A 17,988-nucleotide genomic window follows, 5' to 3' on the forward strand; every position below is an offset into this window, starting at 1 on the left:
CGTTGTCTTGGAGACGCATAATTTGATGAGCGCTGCAAGCCAAGCTGGAAAACGTTTGCGGTCCAACCAAGACTGAACAACATAAATCAGTGAGGTTCACCAGCAGGTGATGTCTTTCTCCCCCAACTATGCGACGTCTCATCCTCCCCTTGTGTTTAGTCTTTCTCCTGGAGGCAGACTGAAACCTGATGCCCTGTGAAGACCACAACGATGAAGGTAGATCCAAACAAATCTACCGAGTGTTCCTCTTCCGTCAACAGGAACCAAATGTTGTTTTAATCTTTGAGCTTTCTGATAGATTATCTGCAAAGTGTTGATATAATGCAAATATAATGCGGCATGACGGCGTGCAGCTGTGGGTAAAAAAACAAACAAATCAGAAGGATTGTGCCTGAGCCATGGTTTATTTAAAATGCTTATACAAAATCACAGGTAGACAATTTCTCTTCAGGAAATAAAATGGATCCATTAGCTGAGATGATCGAGTTTCTAGGCAAAAACCTTCCATTGTCGACAGTGTAGAGATGCAAGAGCAACTTGAACGTGTTGTGAAATCTATAAGGGGAAATCTTATGCGAAATTCCCGATCATGTGACTGCACCGTTATTCTTACGTAACGTGACCCAGCTAACAGGGAATGTTTTCAAAACTTTGGCTAACGTTCTGGCAAGGTTCTTTCAATGTTATGAAAAAACCTTCTTCCAATAATATTAATACAATGTTTGTTCAAAGTTATCTGGTCTTTAATATGTTCTCAAAATGTCAATACATCGTTTTAAGGGTTGCACAGACTAGTCGACTTTAATGCTCTGCCATGACACTTGACATTAAGCTTGACGTGGACTGGTCGCTGATCATGGCCTGTAGAGGGAGTGCAACAGGATAAGAAATCTTTGAAGGCCACTTTTACCCTCCGTTTCCATCAGTTAAAATGACATATAAATGCTCCACAAGATATGTTTGATTATACCATCTGGATGCTCAAAACTGATTGAGTGAATGCACATTTTGAACAGCTTATTATACACGCAAGTTAATCACCGTTCTGAACTAATTCGCTGCTGCATTGTAACACACACACATACAGACAGTAGCGCACACAGAAACATTCAGTAGCACAGAAATGTATTGTCAACTGTTCTGTGATTTATCAATAAAACTAAGAAGTTCTAACATATATTTCTTAGTAACTAAAACCAACAGCTTCACTATTAGAGAGACGCTGAGCTACAGAGAACATTCAGAAACAAAGTTTTCATTACTTAATGGGAATATTAGCTAAATGTTCTTAGAACATACATTTGTTAGCTGGGAAGAGGCAAAGCTACACACTTAAAGGGATAGTTCACCCAAAAATATACAATCTGTCATCAAACACAAACCTATATGCATTTATTTCTTCTATGGAGCAAATAAAAAAAAGTTTTACTATGCAATGAAACTCACTGAAAACATGTTTTGGATCATGGATCACTATATGGACAAACAGTTGAAACATTTCTCAAAATATCTTTTGTGTGTCACAGAAGGTTTGGAAAGACATGAGAGAAATGATGACAAAAGTTTATTTTTTGAGTGAACCACTGTTCCTTTTAACAGACATTTTGAGTAAACAAACATGAATCTGACTGTTGGAAAACAGCTGAACAAAGTAATCTCGACAACTGTCCAGATCTCACTGCACCGACAGACACCGACCAACGGCAACAAACGCGTCATCGGGTTTTGTCAGATCAGTGTGTTATGGCGTGAGTCGGTGCTTGTGTTCACCAATTAAACATGTTGTTTCGACGTTTGTCGGGTCATGGAATGTCTGAGAAGTGACAGCGCTATCTCATGACCAATTCCTTCGAGTGAAAAAAAGGTGATTAATTCGTATGACCTCACTCGTACCAATTTGTAGGATTTGTCTAAACCCGTGATGGGTACTGTAGGTTTAGGGGCGGATTCAGCTGTAGGTCATTCATATGAATCAGCCACCTTGTAAAATACGAACGAATTGCCGTGAGATCGCGTTGGAAGTGACGTGTGTGAAATCTGGTGATTGTGCGTGTTAGTCTTATAATAGTCATCTGAGATGTTCTCCAGAATTGCACATGACTGAATTTGCTCTTTCGAGAGTTTATTTAGAAATGAAGTGCCGTATGGACGCGTCCCGTCTTGTGTTCCTGGCCTTCCCCCTGGTTTCCCGAGTCCTCCTGAACGAGCTCCACGAGTAGAGCCCGAAGCGTCTGTCTCACGGCCCGCCTGCCCTCGCCGATCTCTGCGCACTCCTGAACGGCTCTCTGCAGCGCCACCTGCAGGGGGAGACCCGCTTTAGCGCCCAGCAGCGTGGGAGAAAACCACGGCCTGAAGATCTTCTCACAGATCACCTGTGGAGAGACAGAAACAGAAGCATGACCTGCTATGGATGAGGAAAGCAGCCATTAGCGCCATCCTGGTCTCGTTTCATCATCTCCGGAGCAATCATCAGCCATATTCGCTATGCGTGCCATTTGAAAGGGACCGGAGAGCAAAATGCGATGGTCTCCTTGACCCAACAACCTGAATGTTACAAAGCCCTCATTGTTCTGAATGGCAGGCCATACAATGGGAAGGTAGAGGTCACCAAGGGTTGCGTTAAGTGATCGGGAACGGAGAGATGGGCTCTGTCTCAGCCACCTGTGGCCAGCTCGTCTGTTAGCTTGTTCTCCTTAAGGGGAGTTGGCACTGACAGCAGGTGTTGACTACCAACCAAACCAAATGAACAGATGAAAGACGTTGCGTGACTGTGGCAAAGTATCTTATGGAGAATTTAAACCTGCAATCGCGACGGCATTCGGAAAAATGGTCACACCAAATTCCACTCTATTTATTGTCATCTGCCTGTCATAATATCGTCACAAATATCAATACCTTTGCTGTTGCAGGTTTGACTTGTTGACTTGTGTGAAATTGCAAAAAAGAAAAGGAATAAGGAATTGTGTAAACGGGTTTTCTGAATTTTTTTAAATGTTATCACCCTGATCATAGACCAAAGTCGTAAAAGATGATCAATTTCCAATCTGAGTCACATATAATCTTTAATATAAATATATACTATATATATATATATATGTGTGTGTGTGTGTGTGTGTGTGTGTGTGTGTGTGTGTGTGTGTATATTCTGTTTTGTTCTTTTTGCAATGTAATTTTAGTGTAAATATTTTTAAATATTTCACTTTTTATATCAATTTAACGGTAACACTTTACAATAAGGTTTCATTAGTTAATGCATTAACTAACATGCACTGTACTAACAATGAGCAATACATCTGTTACATGATTTACTAATCTTTGTTAATGATAATTAATAAAAAATGCAATTGTTCATTGTTCATTCATGTCAGCTCAGGTCCTTTAAATAATATTAACAGATACAACTTGTTATTTGAACAACATAGTAGTAAATGTAGAAATTAACATTGTTAGTTCATGTTAACTAATGTAGTAAACTAACGTTAACAGATGAAAGCTTATTGTATTGTGCTCCCAATTTAACTAATGTTTCTAATAACAAGACAATTTAATGTGTCCTTGAATTTTTACAGTGTCCTTAAAAATGTTTTAATTAAACTTGAAAATTTTGAATATTTTTTTAAGCAGAAATGACACTATAAAACTAGTGTCGTCTCTGGTGAACATGGGTGTTTTACACATATGGGTCAGTTAAGGAGCATTTGAAACAATATGAACTACTTTTAAAAAGTCATGCGAACAACCTCACAAAAAGCAATGAGAGATCAGAATTGTTGGCTTGCAGTGTTATTGGAGCCTTCATTTATTTTAATACACATTTGATATCTGATTTTTTTAAATGTCATGTGTGTGTGGTTTATCTGCGGTTAGCCGTAGCTTGCAACTGATGAAGATGTTACTCGCTTATAATCAAAGGTGCTTCCTTAGTTCGGTCAGCGCTGTTAACCCCCATTGTGTTTTGGAGCCGTAATGATAGCGCTATCTGATTCCCTTCAGCGTTATCATGAACTATTAACATTCCCAGCATTTTTCTGGGCAATGTTTACAGCTGAAGAATGATTGTCTCCTCCGGGTTATTTTAGTGGTATTCCTGTGTGACAATTTTCAAACACAAAGTCATTTTCTTTTCTCTTTCAGAACAAGTCAGCCCCCTATCGCATATATAATTGCTAACCACATAACTCTAAAAGATTATTGAATTTTGAAATATAGTATAATTGATGCAAATTCTTAAAGAATTGCAGTATACAATAGAATATAATAGAAACCTCACCCACCTGAAGATTACTGTTTTGGCGTTTTGGCCCACATCTGTTTTTAGTTCTGTCACACTTTGAAATGCAGTCAAAGAAGTTGCAGTCATTGTCACTGGTGCAGTTCTGCTCAAGTATGTCTCTCATTTTGGGCTCGAAAAAAGCCATGTCCACATCTATTGCCACCACCTGACCAGCAGAAAACAACAATATTAAATATAAAGTATAGTATTTATATTTACAGTGGGGCCCAACATTTTAAAACCACAATAATCTGGTATTCAAAATCCAATTTAAACCTGGATTACATTAATTGGATTACATAACCTGGAAAACATTAATTATCCAAATTTCTTTGTACATTATGTCATGTGTTGCTGTTTACATTGGAAATATCAAATATTAAAACTAAGAATAATCAAGATTACGATTTAAACTGAACTTTAAATTGAAATTGCATTGCAATAATTTGCACAAAAAAAGAAGAAGAAGCAAAATAGAAGCCTTCTCAATAGTTTTCTCAGACTATTGCAATTATATAAAGGATGTTTATGAATTAATTAACTTATAACTACATGTGTTAAGGTTAGGTTTAGGGGTAGGTTCAGGGTTAGTACCTGGTTATTACCCAGTTATAGCAATTACTATAATAAGCACATGTACATGGGGAACAGGATGTAAAAAAAAAGGTGCTACCAGAATTGTATAGAGAGATAAACAGACAGATGTATAATGTAAATATATATATAACCTCTGCGGTCAGCTCTTAGATTTGGCAAGCTTTGACAAAGCTGTTTTTCTGTTGCCGCATGCTGAACTCTGTTTTATCAGGATAATAATGAGAATGTGAGCATGAAATTAACATAGATCTCTACATAAACAGAAAAGAACCGTAATTGATATGTCAAAAAAAACAATGTACTGGCAATGCAAACAGAATCTTAAACACATACAGTACTGACTTTTGTAATGCTGTGTGTTAGAAAAGTGTCATATCGCTGATCTGGCTTTGATTGATGGGTGTCATATGTGCATGATGTCATCAGCTGCTGTTTACAGTCCGGCAGTAAAACCCTCAGAATGAGCAGCATTCATCTCAACTCATCGGCTACGCTGGAACACAAATAATGTGTGCGTAATGCCCAACATTTGCTGTTATAGATCTACAGATGCTAAATATTGATTTTTTTTATATCTTAATATGAGATCTGAATAAATATTTTTTTTCACATTATAATTCTCTTGCTTGTATTCTAACTGATATGCTAAAACAGTTGAAGAACGCATTGTTGATGTAATATTTGGGCTCAAACTATAATTATTAATATTTATAATCATAATTAGCTTATATACTTGGAATATCTGGACCATAACAAGCCTTGGGGCAGTGCAAGTTTATAAGGAAATCTTTAGGAAATGTAATCAAGCAGTAAAACACTATCCGTCCTGTAGTTTACATCACAGTTTTGCCAACCAGACTATACGGATTATGTGCTCATGAATTTGATCTAATTATAATAACACTTGCCTATAATGAATAATCTAACAACAGTAATCTAATTACTAATTATAATCTAATACGAAAAGGAAACATTGTAAAATATGTACTATTTGTATAAATATTTTATTTAGATTTGGGCCTAAGTCCTGCCTTGGATGATCCAGTCGACTACTATCACATTGTAAATGCTTGCATTTTTTTTAGTTTTTTAGTTTTTTTGTTTAATCAGCTCATACTTCTCTGATTAAATTAAATTATTTGGAGGATCACTTGTAATGTTGGTGACAAGAAATGTGTCGATGCCACTTTATATTAAGTGTATTTAACTACAGTATACAATATACTAACCTTTATATTAATCATTTGATACAATGCACTTACTGTGTACATAGTTTTTATACTTATACTTAAAAAAAACCTGCATGTAATTACAGCTGTAATTAATTTCTCTAAATACATCTATAATTACACTGTTAACCCACCCTTAAATCTACCCATTCCACTAAACCTGTCCTAACCTTTAGGCCGGGACACACCAAGCCTTCGAAGTAGCGGTGACGAGTGTGTCCGCTCTGCATCTGCGTGTAAGTAAATATCTGAGTATATCAGCAGGAATCAATAGTCTATATTTTTCATTCAAAAAGGGAAACCTAAACTCTTAAGTCTTCTGTCTGTTCCGTCTTGACCTCTTTGCTCGCTTTCATCCCTTTCATACACTGACTCATTCACTGAGCTGAACAGCCAATCAGAGTTCTCGCTCTCACCGATAGCGATTCAACCGTATCTTGTAATTACCCGTATCCCAACCCCAATAACAGCACAAGTGTTTAGCAATTCAACATCAACGCAATAAGTACCTGATGATTTTTAATGCAAGTACATAGTTGCTAAAGACACCTAATAAAGTGTGACCAATGTGTCTATCCACACTAAAACCCCAAATGCTGTGCGAAATGCTTCAATAAGTGTCGATCAATTCAGTATATACAGTCAAACTAGAATTTATTCAGACACCTTCAACATTTCTCACATTATCACAGTTTATTCGCTATAGTTTAGAAAATGTTAATACAATAAGGCAAACTCAGTTATCAAATCAGTTGATATTTCACTGGTTTTGTCCATCCTTCTGTTAGACTGTCTCACAAATTAATTATGTTGAATATCTGTCAGCTGTTAAATTTAACTACACAATTAGATAATACAAGTTTACCTCAACCAATTACAAAGCAATGCTTAGTTTTGTTCAGTCTGTAGTGTAATAATATCACATTAGCAATTAAAGAAAAAACACTTCAGCAAAACATGATCAGCTCAAAGAGTCTGAATAATTTTTGGTCCCACATTTTTATAAATTTTATTGGGTATAATATTTCACAGTTTACTTTATTTTGCTATCCTCGCTTACATACATGAAGTATAGTGTCCTGTACCCACAAAAATATCACATTTATATCTGGTGTGTGAATAATTTTTGGTTTGACTGTATTTGATGTAAAATATTCATTGTGAGATTTTGTGATGCTTCTGGATTTATATGAATGAGTGTTTACTCACCGTCAGGTCCTTCCTGATGGCGAAGTTCTCCGGTTTGATATCACAGAGGTGTAAGCGGTGTGAAAAGTCATTCTCGAAATGCTCCACCATCTCCAGAAAGCTCAGAGCCACTCGGGGAACCATGTCTCTGGCGGTGAACATCTTGTCCTGCCCGCTCCCGGGGCTCGGCGAGGGGCTCAGGGACAGTTCCTCCAGAGAGAATATCTGTTGGTCCCACGCGTGTCCAGCGGCCAAGAACTCCACGGCGTAGAAGTGTCCACAGGAGCCCAGGATCTTGGCCACGTGGTGGGTCAAATCCTGTAGGACCCTGAGGAAGATGTACTCCTCCTGCTGAAGGAGAGCCCAGAGCGAGGCCAGCTCAGCTCGCGAGTACGTGCGCTCGCTCTCCTTCAGCTTCTGACCCCACAAGCGGGGCAGCGTCAAGTTAGTTCCCGTCTCCAGGCCGAGTGAGTTCTTGATCTCCAGGGTGGCGTAGAAGACGACATCCAGAGGCGAGAGCTCCTCCTCCGTTCCTCCGGCCCCGTCCTGGTACTCCAGCAGAGCTAAAGCCTCATAGGAGGAGAAGTTCTCCAGCTTGGACTTGAGGACGACGGGCACCCCACGCCAGCTGGCGGCCATGACCTTCTTGCCATTCTCGTAATAGAGGCAACGTTTGTATTCCACCCGACCGGCCACGCAGAGGTCATCACAGAGGTCACCGCTCAGAACGCCCTGCTGATACTCGTCACACTGAAACACACACACACAGAACAGCACAGCCGCTGTGTCACGCTCCGCTCTCCACAGTAGAAGCTACATGTGCACCATATTTCATTACATTTTCCTTTTTAAACAGCATTTTCAAAAGACCAAGCCCTATATGCAGTGTGTATGTACACACACACACACACACACACACACACACACACACACACACACACACACACACACACACACACACACACACACACACACACAAACATATATATATATATATATATATATATATATATATATATATATATATATATGCATATATGCAGTATACATTTAATAATAAATCAAGTGTCAGTAAAGAACTTTGTATTTCAAATTAACGCTGTTCTTTTGAACTTTCGATTCATCAAAGAATCCTGAAAAATAAAATGTCGGTTTCCACAAAAATCTGAAGCAGCACGACTGTTTTCAATATTGATAATAATCAGAAATGTTTCTTGGGCAGCAAATCATCATATTATAGTGATTTCTGAAGGATCATGTGACACTGAAGACTGGAGTAATGATGCTGAAAATTCAGCTTTGATCACAGGAGTAAATTATAATGACCTTACCTGTTTGATTAAACCAAAGTATGAGGGAAGAACAAAAACACTAAGCTTAAGATATCTGACAAACTTATTTGGCAAAAAAGCCAAACTACAGCTATATGTTATGTATTGCTATGCAAAATAGCAAAAATGCTTGGAATAACAAAAAGCTCAACAACAACAAAAAACATTCATTGACTACAACATTAAATTATTAATAGTTAGTTGGTTCTCTCTTGTTTTTGCATGTGTTTGTAATTTCTTTGTATGACAGCGTGGCCAAAAAATGATGTCAGAACAATTTGTTTCATTGCGTTAATTCATAACACAAAATTGCTTTAAAAAATCTATTTTTTTAAAATAATATTGGAATAAAGGGTGAATATGTCTTTTTACCTAGGTTGGACATTTTGGCCACTACTATATATAAAATTATGAATTGTAAAAGCTATATATATATATATATATATATATATATATTATTTTTTTTAAATATATTTATATATTTATATACTATATACCGTATATAACTTTTACAATTCATAATTTTATATTGTATACCATTTGTATAATGTTTATTATTTTTATTCCTAGCATGTCCTAACATCCTACACAGTTTCATATAGTCTCATTATTATGATGTGTCTCATCAAACTAATTTCCTTTGCGTTAAAGCAGTTTTTAATCAATGCAATCTTAATTCCATTTTATATCACACCTTTTGAATATATACTTATGTTGAGATAGCCTACTGTACCAATGCCACCTGTCAGCATATTTTACTGCCATGCATGAAATTCACATATTTAATCTTGTAAAACAGTCAAATGATCATTTTTATGCATGGTTTTAAAACAGATCTGCTTTTGCTCTTGCATTTTCCCTCTCTGACCCTCTCGTGAAGAATGAGCTAATTACTGGTTGTTGCTGCAGTCGGCACATATATATGTCAGTTCAGGGGCTTCGGGGCTTCGGATGATTTGTGTTCCACTGAGATTACACTGCAAATCGTCCTCTGTCACCTTCCAAAGTAAACAGCTGTTATCCGCTCACAGTCCGGCACTAGTCCGGCTCTTATCGGCAGTGGCTTTAGCGATATGTTTTCCTTATCATTATCCATCAGAATGTTTTTTGGGATGCTCTCTCTTGCTTGTCCCCTTACATAAAATATGTCCTCTGTGTTCAAAAAAAGCCTGCTAAAGCATTTTACTCAGTTGTCATAAAACTGAAGTTCACACATTTGTGCAAGCAAACCTGCTTGGCTAAAGTTGGCAATGATAACACTAGATTTTTGCATTCACTAAAGACAATCTGAGTGCCGTTTGCTTGTGCAAAAGTTGCTGTGCAAAAAAGCAATAGAGATATAGTCAGAAAGTCTGAAATTCTGATAAAAAAAGACTGATATTTTGTGTGTTTGTGTTTTATTGGAAATCAGTCAAAGCATAGAAATGTAAGGTTACACTTTATTTTAAGGTGTCATTGTTACAGTGTAATTGTATATTTAAGTACTGAGTAAAATTAATGAACTCAAGTACTTACTATAGGAGTAGGAGTGTTGCATATGTAACAAGGACACTGTAAAATAAAGTGTTACCAAATGTAATAGCATTCTCTACAAGAGATGAGCAGCAGGCTTTAATGGGGGATTTTGTGAATAAAAGTGGTGAAGACATCAAAATGCCAAAAAATGCATCAATCAGAATGAATGATTTCTAATTCTGGCCGTTCTGTTTAATGGGAACCCTGTACGTTGCAAAACGATTTACATATTTGTTTGCATGTGCATCCAAACATTACATCGCCACGTTCAAAAGCATATAAAGCAACCACAATAATGCCAGCGTAGCTACTTCATTAATAGTATTATAGTAACACTACTAATTAATTTGGATTAAACTCAATTGGATTGATTGAGGTTTTGGCCAGTTCGACTGAGCCATCAGCCCGTTTACTACCATATGATGAGTGCATGTAAACGTAGCTAATGATCTCTATAACAAGTTTCATTAATTCTGCCAGAAATGCTGAAGAGGCACCATATGCCGGTACACATTGTACGATTTTGGGCTAATATAGCAAATATATTATATTATATTAATATATATATATATATATATATATATATATATATATATATATTTTTTTTTTTTTTTTTTTGGCAAATATAGCCTGTGATAATCTTCTGACAGTGTCAGAAATTTAGCATGATCATCTAACTGCGTGTTAGTTGCTACGACCTGACTAGCCAATAAAAATGCAACATGAAATGGTGTATTGATCAACGTGAGATGCGCTAAAACTACCTCAAGCTCCATTTGTAAAATTGGCATGCCAAGTTGCCTCTTTTCCCATGACTGCATCCATATTCTCCTCTTTCGCTTCCTCCTCTTTTTTTAAGGGCACATTAAAAACCACAATTGCCAAAGTGTGATTCATCTTGCTCTATTTGTTCACACTAGTGCGTGATGTTTTATTCTTCTATACTAACTTGTATTGTAGTGTATGATTCAATGGGTGTCATCATTATACAGTACAATTGGCCCACTTTATATTAAGTGGCTTTAAGTACCATGTACTAACATTGAAAAATAAGTACAATGTACTTATTGTGTTCATGTTGTATTGCAAAACACTTTTGCTGCTGTTTTTTGTCAGGTGTGTGTGGTCTGGGTCGGTTTAGGGTTGGGTTAAGGTGTAAGGGAAGGGTCAACTGTGTAATTACAAATGCAGGTATTTTTAAAATATAAGTACAATGTAAAAACATGTATGTACACAGTAAGTCCACTGTATCAAATTATTAATTTCAATGTAAGTACATAGTACTTAAAGCCACTTAATATAAAGTGGGACCGTACAATTACCTGAATTACTCAGTTGGTTTTGACAAGACACTTGAATAACGCACTGGGAATCTCAGATGTTTGTTATCAGCTCGACTAAGAATAAACATAGAAAGAGCTCGGAGACCCTCTCATGGGCCTCTCGGGGTGTTTATGTAGGCCAGAGATCCCGGTTGTGGTCTGTGGTCACTACCGGGCGTTTGGTCGAGGCTGTTCATTTTTTCCAGCACTGTAAGTGCCAGCCAAATTCTCCACATATGTTTTAATTCCCAGACTTTGCTTCAGATGGGACAACAGCTCCCATCTGCATGTAAACTTTTCTACTGTGAGGCCTGTACACGAGCGGCTGCCCCAAATCCAGTGTATGTTTGTGTGTTTAGTATAGAAAGTGAACTCACTGTTTGGAGATTTGAAAAATGAACGTGTTTAGGCGGGGAAAACTCTTGCTGATCCGTCGTTAGACTCAGAGAAAGTGACTCGTATGTTGCCAATCATGACTGTGTTTGTAATCTAGTAGTTGGGATGACAGAAACATACAGCCAAGAACGAAGATAAATCTCTGGATTTGATAGCATGTTGATCTGGCACATTATGTCTGACGCTTCTGATGCGAATAAATTAACTACACACTCTAAATAGTAACATATATAACTACTTTGAATTTGTTGTTGTCATGGGAAAATATACAACCAGGCAGGGTTATTATCAATACTAAAACTATTACAAACATTTCAGTTCATTGAAATAAAGCTAGAATAAAAGAAAATATAAATGTTAGATGAAAAGCTTTAAATGAAAACGAAATATGTTGCCTTGGCAATAAACTGAAATAAGTTTAAAATAAAATTATTAACTGGAAATAAATACAAACTAAAATGATCTGAAACTAAAACTTAAAATAAAAAATAAATTAAGCCTAAATAGCAATATTTAATAATAAAAAGAAATGACAAAAGCACATAAAAATTACTATAACAGGAAAACTAAAAATATAAAATAATACCTAATTCAAAATAGTATTACAACCATAATGATGCTATAACACTATAACACTGATGCTATAACACTTTGATGAATGGCACCTGTACATTATGGCACTTTTAGTTCTAATCTGGACTCAACATTCTCAGTGAAAACGTGTTTATTTTGATCCAGTCAGGCTGTTGCTATATACTGTAGGATAGTTTGCATCAAGCATCACTAAAACTATAGTTATACCTAGAGTGACCTGAACAAACCTCTATGCTGGATCATTAAACATTAAACACTCATCCTGCACAGTTTGTGCTGTACGGACTCAACCCGGCTTGTCGGGGAGAGGTGTGCTGTTACTAAGCAATTACACTTATATTTTTGGCCCAGGGAAACAACAGAAAACACACACGCACGCACGCACGCACGCACGCACACACACACACTAAAGGAGGGACCGTACTGAGAGATATCTAGGGAGCAGAAAACTAAAATGCAATTCCAGTGTTGAGTGACGACATGAATTAAGATGGAAACAATATTTTCTTTATGCTTCTGAGCATGTAAGGTAATGATTAAACATTACACTCCAGAGAATAGCAGTCTATTTCTGTTGCCCACAGGCTGTATTGCCATCTGGCCTGAGCGCTGGCCAGTCCCGGCATGCCAAGAATGTCTGCATAGGCTCTGGGTCACTCCATCATTTTTACTTTACAAGAAACTCACTAAAACTCTGATTCAAAACGGGAAAAGGGCCTAATGTGCTCCAATGTATGCCAATATACACACTAGAGCTGCACGATTAATCGTTAAAAGACCGCAATCTCGATTCAAACACCCATGATCTTATTTCTATTAAACCTTTGCCATGATCATTCCCAGTGAACATTCAGATCTGAGCCAGAGAGAGCCGTTTACTGTATACTGTAGGTATGAAACAGCTTCACAAAAAGTCTTTTTCAACCACAGTATCATTATTTCTGTCTTAATTCAAACTATCACAGAAGTACTGGGATAAAAGTTTATAGTTCGGATATAAACGTGCACAGTAGTGATCTTGGTGCTTCAAATAATGATTGTATCATTACATCGTGACTGACATAACAAGTGATATTTGTTGTTTGTTGCAATGACATTCATACATTTTTTGTGTGGCTTTTGTGGCCACTGATATATTTGTACTTGATGTGCAGTATATTTGTCTCTCCGACATCTAACATCCATTCAAACTGTATCATATCTTGTTCAAATGATACATTTGAAGCATTAAACCTACAATAAAAACAATGATCTTTGCATGGAGGTCCATCAAGTCAGTGGACCGTGTCTACCCACCGCATGCGAGACCATCTGTGTTTAACCTTCACATTAGAGAAGAAAGAATGAAAGTGTATCGAGAGCCTGCAGCAGAGCACCACTAAAACAACAGTTAGGTACGGTTCATAAACTCTTGCCAACAATTCTATTATACAAAGGCCTGGTTGCAGAGGTGACAGATGGTACGGCTGATTAAAAAAGGTCCCGTGTAGTTCAAAGTCTAATTGCCCAAAGGATTCTCAACCAAATGCTGCCAGAAACTATAAACAGTTTATTGTGCGAATGCGCACCACTCTGAGTTGTTTATTGCAATGTTGAACCAGCTAACTGTTTGGCAGATCATCAGAATGTTTTTACAATTCATCAACTGAGAAATAGGCTTCAGTGTTTTGGAGATGTTCTGTAACAAGTAAGGCATGAATGGGAAGTTGCTTCATCAAGAAAACCTCCAGGAATGGATTTGGTCTCGATTAATGCGACCGATCTGAACTAGGAATTTACACCTTTCAGTCGTTACACTCATCGTAAATAAACAGCACTATTTCATTTATTTATTTTTTTTTTTTTTATGCTTTTAAGACAAAGTGTGTGGTCATAAGAAAGCGCTGTGACAATTTATGGAAGGATTTGATTAGAAAGCATTTCCAAACAAACATCTAATGTGGCTTATGAGAGAACGGTCACACAGCTTTTGAACTGCGCTGTAAGACTATTCAGTGGAAAATTAGACAGAGAACAGGATAAACAAATCAAAATTCAAAAGCGTGTGTAATTCTCATTTTGAAGTCGTTTTGGGTAAAAGCATTGCTTAATTAATAAATGTAAAAGCATTTTTGGTGTCCTACATCTGAGAGAATTTTTTTTTTTTACATGCAAATCCACAGACATGAATTAATGTGAGGTTAAACTTCAAAAATCAGTAACAATTTATTTAGATTATCCACTTTAGACATTCTAATAACTATATCTTTCCAACTACATGTCCACTTTAGCAGTCATTAGAGTATTAGTAGGAAAGTTAGTTGACATGTACTTGCAAAGTTACTTATAATTAGTAGAATGTCTAAAGTAGAATATCGAAATAAAGTGTAACCCAAAAATTTGCAAAAAATAAAATGTTAATTTGTTTATTTTGTGCAATATTACTGAGTAATAAAAATAAACAGATTATGATATTATTTAAATGTCAACAATTTGAATGCACTTTAAGTTGTGACTGCATCTTGCATGCTTTGTAGCCAAAAGCTTCTTTCACAGCAAAATTGTTTGTGTGCCTTTCGGCTATACACATACTGAAAGGTTGAAAATGGGTTTGCAAAAAGCAGGTTTATAATCTATTTAAAGAATCCTAACACAAAACAAAATAATGTCATAATAAAATAGATGCTTTAGAATAATCCCATTTTCCAAAACTCCCTCTATAAAACCTTGCACTCTGTAGCCTGAACCATAATATTCCTCATTAGACATCCTTGGGAATTTCAAATTGACTAAGACCCAACAATTACATCAACCAGTCTGTTATTTCCACTTTATCCTCATTGCCAAAATGACAGATACCTCACAGTTAGTGTCTCCACCCAGTCATCATTTGCACAATATTGGCACACGCAATATTCCATTGGCTTGCAGCTGTTGAACTCAGTGTGATATTTACCGTAGCCTGCCCAAATATTAAGAGTTAGATGACTTTTGTGTCATGCTTTTAGATATCGCAGGAGCAAAAATATCATTCACTCAGTATATTTCACATTTATGTTATACTGTAGTTCAAATGATTGCAATATTTAATCTGCATTCTGATCATTCAAATTATTGCATGTATTTTCAAAATAAAAACATGAATCTGCTCATGCTAATGCATTTAGTTTTAGTAATGATAGTTTGCGTGCAAAATCGTTCCTACTAGTTTTTGCCAGTAATCATCTTCCAATTCCAGTTCGAAGGCTAACAGGATTTTGTGGTTCCCGATGTGGCAACAAACAAAATGTTCTTTCAGCACTCACTTGACATCACGTAATCCAGTGGCTCTAAAAGAGCTTTAGGTTTCCCTCCGAGGAACACAGCTTAAGCCTTTAATGGAGGTCCGTTACTGCTGGTACCCATGATTCAATGCTTGACTGAGTAATCCTATGAAACGCTTTGTGTATCATTTGGGGGAAAATTCATCAAAATCCTCAGAGGTACCGCTACAACTGCAACACTTGCTGACAGACCTTTTCTTCTTGTTTAATAGTATTTTCAAAAACTAGCTGATTAATCTGTTGTAAAAGTACTGTAGTGCATTTTGGGTTTAAGGCAAAACCAATATTTTTTTTTTCTTGCACTTTGGGCTATTTTATTTAATATCATCTTCAGACTAGTGGAAATAAAGCATTTTAAAAATCGCATTTAAGTGTTTATTTTATTGCACTTTCTTTAATTACATATACATTTCAATGTCAATACATATCTTTAAACCCCCCTCCACCAGCACTGACATACACCAAACTTTACAGTTTTATTTCTATTTCTATTTGGAAGGTTTTTACGAAGGTTCATCATTTGCCTGATTTTATAAAACAATTTCATCCTATAAACATGGTGAAAATGTTTGTTTTTTCTTCTTATAAAAGTGATAAGAGAAATCCTGTAAAATACCAAAAGTAAAACTTTTGAACCCGGCTTTATCCACTGTCCAGATGGAAATGTAAGCAAACTGGTGCATATTTAATTAGATAGTGTCTCACTTGCAATTTTAACAAAACATTTCTGAAAACTCAACTTGATTAATCAACTGGGAAAGTATGGTGATATCCATTAGTTCAGAATTTTCACCTGTGGTGTTTAGTCTTTAATGTTTTGCAAATCCTTTTTTTATTATTATTAGTCTTTGGTTAAGTTTGGCAAGACTGACTAGTTGGTGAGCAACAGCTTAAGAGCCTTTTTGATAAAATATGGAAATGAGGGAACACAAAAGTTAGACTTACCACCCTCTGCAGGATCTCTTTGCTCTTGTCGTCAGTGCAGAAGTCTGAGAACATGTTCCTGTGCACAAACACCAGGCCGTTGAGGAAGAGCCAGGAGGCCAGCCACACGAGGACGAGCAACAGCGCGCTCCTGCGACACACCTTCACCCCCAGCCACCTGAGGGCCGAGCCCAGGGCCCTGCGCAGGGACCGCCGCATCTGTCGGGACCCCCTGTGCCAGGAGCCCTCTGGTTTCCACTCAAGGGTGTGTGAGTCTGTGGCATCTGTGAGGATCTCTGCCTCGCTGCTCTGCGTTTGCGGTTAACCGTCTTCTCGGGGGACTCGCATGCTCTGTTGCTGCACTGCCTCCTGTTATGCGGATAACTCTCTCTCTCTCTCTCTCTCTCTCTCTCCTCCAGCTTCCTCTACGCCTTCCTGCGTTTGTTTTGTGAATGAACGAGGCGAGCAGTGGTGTGTGAAGAACGCCTCAGACTTTCTGTGCCTCATTCACCACTTCATTCCCACCCCCCAGATGTCTCTCACTTTGACTCTTTCTCTTGAATCCAGTGTGTTTTCACTCTGGCTCTCCATTCCCTCTCTCTTTCTCTCTCTCTCTCTCCATACAACACTCCACCTTTTTTCCCTCTGTTTCCCGCCCCCTTCTTGAGTGCTTTCCTCCTTTGGGTCGCCTTATTCTGTTTCCAAGGCAGCCAGGCCTTTTCCTGACGGCACACAGACTTTGGCGTGCCGGATCCGTCTCTTGTGCCAAGCACAGACCCTCAGATTACTCCGTTTGAAATCCTGCTTGCATTTTAAGCACCGCAAACAAAACAACACAGGCCGGCGTGTTCCAGTATTACTGGTTATTTGATTAGAGACGGATTCTCCCACGGTGATAATGCCCACATATTTGATTTGCAGGAGCAGGTCGAGCGCTGAGCCTGCAGTTCTGCTGGGAATCTCAGCGGTCGTTTTTTCCTTCGATTGTGAGAGCCGCAGGTGAACAGAATCCCTAATCACTCGGCTTATAAAAGAAAGTGCTTACTTGCCAAGAGCCAGAATCCTTCATCTGTTTTATATGTGTTCCTTTAAACCTCGACACGTTAGAGACGAGTGTCTCAGGTTGCTTTAATTGCCAATTAGATAGCCTTGTGCAGTCAGTGAGGGATTCTGTCTTCAGACGTATTAATGCTATCAGCAAATCGCAGATACTCTTGAGATCGCCTGTGCTTTCTCATAGCCCGTGAACTGATGAATAAGCACATTGTTTAAATGGACATGGAGTTGTGCTTGTTTTCTCGTTGAGGGTCTTGCTTA

The 17,988-nt window shown here is 37.6% G+C and overlaps 1 protein-coding gene across 1 annotated transcript; it reads right to left on the reverse strand.

The window, feature by feature from the left end:
* Nucleotides 1-385: 385 nt before the first annotated feature.
* On the reverse strand, nt 386-17,473 carry dipk1c (divergent protein kinase domain 1C). The gene is made up of 4 exons (XM_077244096.1): nt 16,693-17,473; nt 7,309-8,037; nt 4,275-4,439; nt 386-2,372 (listed from the first exon to the last, which is right to left on the reverse strand). Exons 1-4 carry the CDS (start codon nt 16,888-16,890, stop codon nt 2,127-2,129), a joined length of 1,338 nt encoding a protein of 445 aa, XP_077100211.1. The 5' UTR covers nt 16,891-17,473; the 3' UTR covers nt 386-2,126.
* Between the last annotated feature and the right edge of the window lie 515 nt (nt 17,474-17,988).

The sequence above is a fragment of the Siphateles boraxobius genome, unplaced genomic scaffold, assembly GCF_051911475.1.
Source record: "Siphateles boraxobius isolate OS27281-9 unplaced genomic scaffold, OSU_SipBor_1 26, whole genome shotgun sequence".
NCBI classification, from domain to species: Eukaryota; Metazoa; Chordata; class Actinopteri; order Cypriniformes; family Leuciscidae; genus Siphateles; species Siphateles boraxobius.

What these genes read in the sequence shown, in the direction of transcription:
- dipk1c (XM_077244096.1), bottom strand. Translation starts at nt 16,890, where the DNA reads ATGCGGCGGTCCCTGCGCAGGGCCCTGGGCTCGGCCCTCAGGTGGCTG. An exon ending in CCATCAGGAAGGACCTGACG is followed by an intron (nt 4,440 to 7,308) that starts GTGAGTAAACAC and finishes TCTGCTGGTCAG; the next exon opens with GTGGTGGCAATAGATGTGGA. An exon ending in GCCAAAACAGTAATCTTCAG is followed by an intron (nt 2,373 to 4,274) that starts GTGGGTGAGGTT and finishes GTCTCTCCACAG; the next exon opens with GTGATCTGTGAGAAGATCTT.